This window comes from Rhagoletis pomonella, unplaced genomic scaffold (genome assembly GCF_013731165.1).
Source record: "Rhagoletis pomonella isolate Grant_MI unplaced genomic scaffold, Rhpom_1.0 Rhpom_scaffold_19112, whole genome shotgun sequence".
In the NCBI taxonomy this organism is placed as follows: domain Eukaryota; kingdom Metazoa; phylum Arthropoda; class Insecta; order Diptera; family Tephritidae; genus Rhagoletis; species Rhagoletis pomonella.
This window is the reverse complement of record NW_023477630.1, coordinates 1-2,759: the sequence shown is the minus strand read 5'-3', so window position 1 is coordinate 2,759 and position 2,759 is coordinate 1. Positions and strand designations below refer to the sequence as shown.

The window sequence follows — 2,759 nt, the reverse complement described above, 5'->3', positions numbered from 1 at the left end:
AACATATTTAAAAGCGCTACACTTGTATACGTGGACGCCACCACCTAAGGATTACCCATCAACACAGATGTTCCGAATATTAAAAGGGACATCAATACCGGTGTTAAAATTATACGGAAGTCAAAGAGAATTAACAGCTTACAATTCAAGTATTTAATATTGAATGAAAAAAGAAACAAATTGTTTTCTGACTCATTTGAAGAACTTGGATTGGTTACAACGATTCAATTATAACAAGCAGTAAAATAACAAGTAATAAGTTAAATTTACAACATTTCCTCGCAGCTAATTTGCTTGAAATCTGTCCACTTTGAAACGCTTGCGATTAGATCGTCGAACAGTAGGTGATTCAAGTGGTCGTTTAAAACTAGAAGCTTGACGCATAGGAACTAAAGATGTTAATTCTTGGCTCGTAGTTGCAGTTGTCGTGTTTGGTAAACTTGCTGAACCCGTTGACTCTGAAAATGTTCTTTCATTCTGAGAAATTGGTTCATACGGCAACCGATGCAAACGTTGATTTTCAAAATCTTGTTCAATATCAATATCATATGTAGACCGGTTTGATTTAGAATAAGCATCAGTGTGTGGAATAACTAACTTGACCTTTAACTGATTTTGATGGCGCTTGATTGTTCCCGTTTCTGTTTGAACATGATACATCATTTGACCAATAACTTCAAGAATTTGTCCTTCAACCCATCTTTTGGCTCCAGAATAATTTCGTGCATAAACTTCTTGACCTACGTGAAATTTGAGATCACTGCCAAATACATTTTGTTTTTGTGGAAACAATGCAGATAAAATAGTGCGCGATTGACGTCCATGTAACAGTTCTGCTGGAGATTTTCCACTGACTGTGTTCGGTGTGGATCTATATGTAGCCAAATACTTATATAAAGCTTTTTCACGATGAGTTTCAGTAGTCATAATTTTAGAAAACGCTTGCTTGAATGTTCTTACAAAACGTTCTGCCAAACCATTCGATGCCGGATGAAAAGGAGCAGATGTAAGATGCTCAATCGTATTCAATTTGCAAAAGGTCTGAAACTCCTCCGAGGTGAATTGTGGTCCATTATCACTTACAATGGTTTTGGGAAGACCTTCAACTGAAAATATTTTCTGCAGTGCTGTTATTGTAGAAGAAGTCGTTGCTGATGACAATTCAAAAACGTAAGGAAATTTAGAATAAGAGTCAACCAAGATCAACCACATGCGAGAAAAGAAAGGACCAGCAAAATCGACGTGTACCCTTTCCCAAGGTTCAGTTGCCACTGGCCATGAAGAAAAATCCCGTTTTGGATTGCTTGAAAATATGACACATGTTTTGCAAAAACTTCTTTCACGTTCTTAATGTGATCTTCATTATTTCGACCAGTAATAATGATGTCATCAAGATAAACTGCACAATTTGGAATACCAGATATAATTTCTTCCATTAACCTTTGAAAGATACCAGGAGCACTAGACACTCCGAAAGGCATTCTTTGGTATTGAAATAAACCAAAAGGTGTATTTATAACCATATATTTTTTTGAATTTTCCGAAAGTTCTATTTGAAGATAAGCTTCACTCAAATCAATTTTTGTGAAGTAAACTCCACCTTGTAATTTGTGAAATAAATCTTCGATTCGAGGAATTGGATATCTATCCACCTCTAATTGCGGATTAATTGTAACTTTGAAATCAGCACATATTCTTAACTTGCCATTAGGCTTCTTAAGTACTACTATTGGTGCTGCCCATTCACTTGAGTTGACTGCCTTTAAGACATTATTCGTTACAAGACGGTTGATTTCAGCGCGAACGGCCTCATATTGCGCGAAAGGCAAATTATACGGCTTGAAAAACTTCGGTTTAGCACCAGACTTCAGTACAATATTTGCTTTAAAACTTGTACAAAGTCCTAGAGACTGCTGAAAAATACTAGCGTGGTACATATTGCAAAGATCTTTGAGGTCGGAAATTAATTTGTCTTGAACAGACTCCGAAGATGAAAAATTACACAAGTTTGAATCTGGAAATTGAATATTGAAATTCAATGCCTTAAACCAATCAAGGCCTAATATATTTGATGCTTTATCACTATCGACAACTGTGAGAGGTAAAGTTTCCGGGTTACCATTACACATAACTTCCACATTGGCAATTCCTTTAACAGGAAGAATATTTCCTCCATAAGTTCATAGTATTTTATCTGTAGGAAAACAATGTGGCTGTCCAATTTGCTTATAGCCAGAAATACCAACTAAAGAGCATGAAGCTCCAGTATCGACTTGAAACTCCGTGAACTGTTTGTTAACACTTATGCTGACCATTATTTTATCACAATGAACTTGCGAAAAAGTCGATTGGAATGCCTCTGTTTGTTGAAAATTCAGAAATTCTATGGAACTTATAGTCTCGAAAGGTGAAAAAACTTCTTATTCACTAACATTTTGAACCTTCTCATTGAAAAATTCACCAGATGCTTGACGTGAATTGGATACAGAATTTAGTTTGCACACTGAAGAAATGTGACCAATTTTGGAACACTTCCTACACACCGATTTATTCTTGTAGTGGAAACATTGAATTCGCTGATGCGACTTACCGCATTCTGGACATGACTTACGAAACATTTGTGAATCCTTAGGTGTGTTACTGTTGTTATTAGTTTTCTTACTAGATCCCCGATTCTGATGTCGTTTAAAAGAAAGCTTGTTGATTGTTGAATCAGAATTTTCACCTTTTATTTCTAAGCACGTCTTGAGCGTTGATTC

General features: G+C 35.9%; 1 protein-coding gene across 1 annotated transcript; it reads right to left on the bottom strand.

Moving 5' to 3' along the window:
* Positions 1 to 285: 285 nt before the first annotated feature.
* On the bottom strand, positions 286 to 2,618 carry LOC118732346 (uncharacterized protein K02A2.6-like). Its single transcript, XM_036461474.1, has 2 exons — positions 2,591 to 2,618; positions 286 to 1,151 (listed from the first exon to the last, which is right to left on the bottom strand). The coding sequence occupies exons 1-2, from the start codon at positions 2,616 to 2,618 to the stop codon at positions 286 to 288; spliced, it is 894 nt and encodes a 297-aa protein (XP_036317367.1).
* Between the last annotated feature and the right edge of the window lie 141 nt (positions 2,619 to 2,759).

Coding starts and splice junctions, on each gene's coding strand:
- LOC118732346 (XM_036461474.1), bottom strand. CDS start 2,618: ATGTTTCGTAAGTCATGTCCAGAATGCG. Junction 1,152..2,590: donor TAAGTCATGTCCAGAATGCG/GTAAGTCGCATC, acceptor AATTGTCATCAG/CAACGACTTCTTCTACAATA.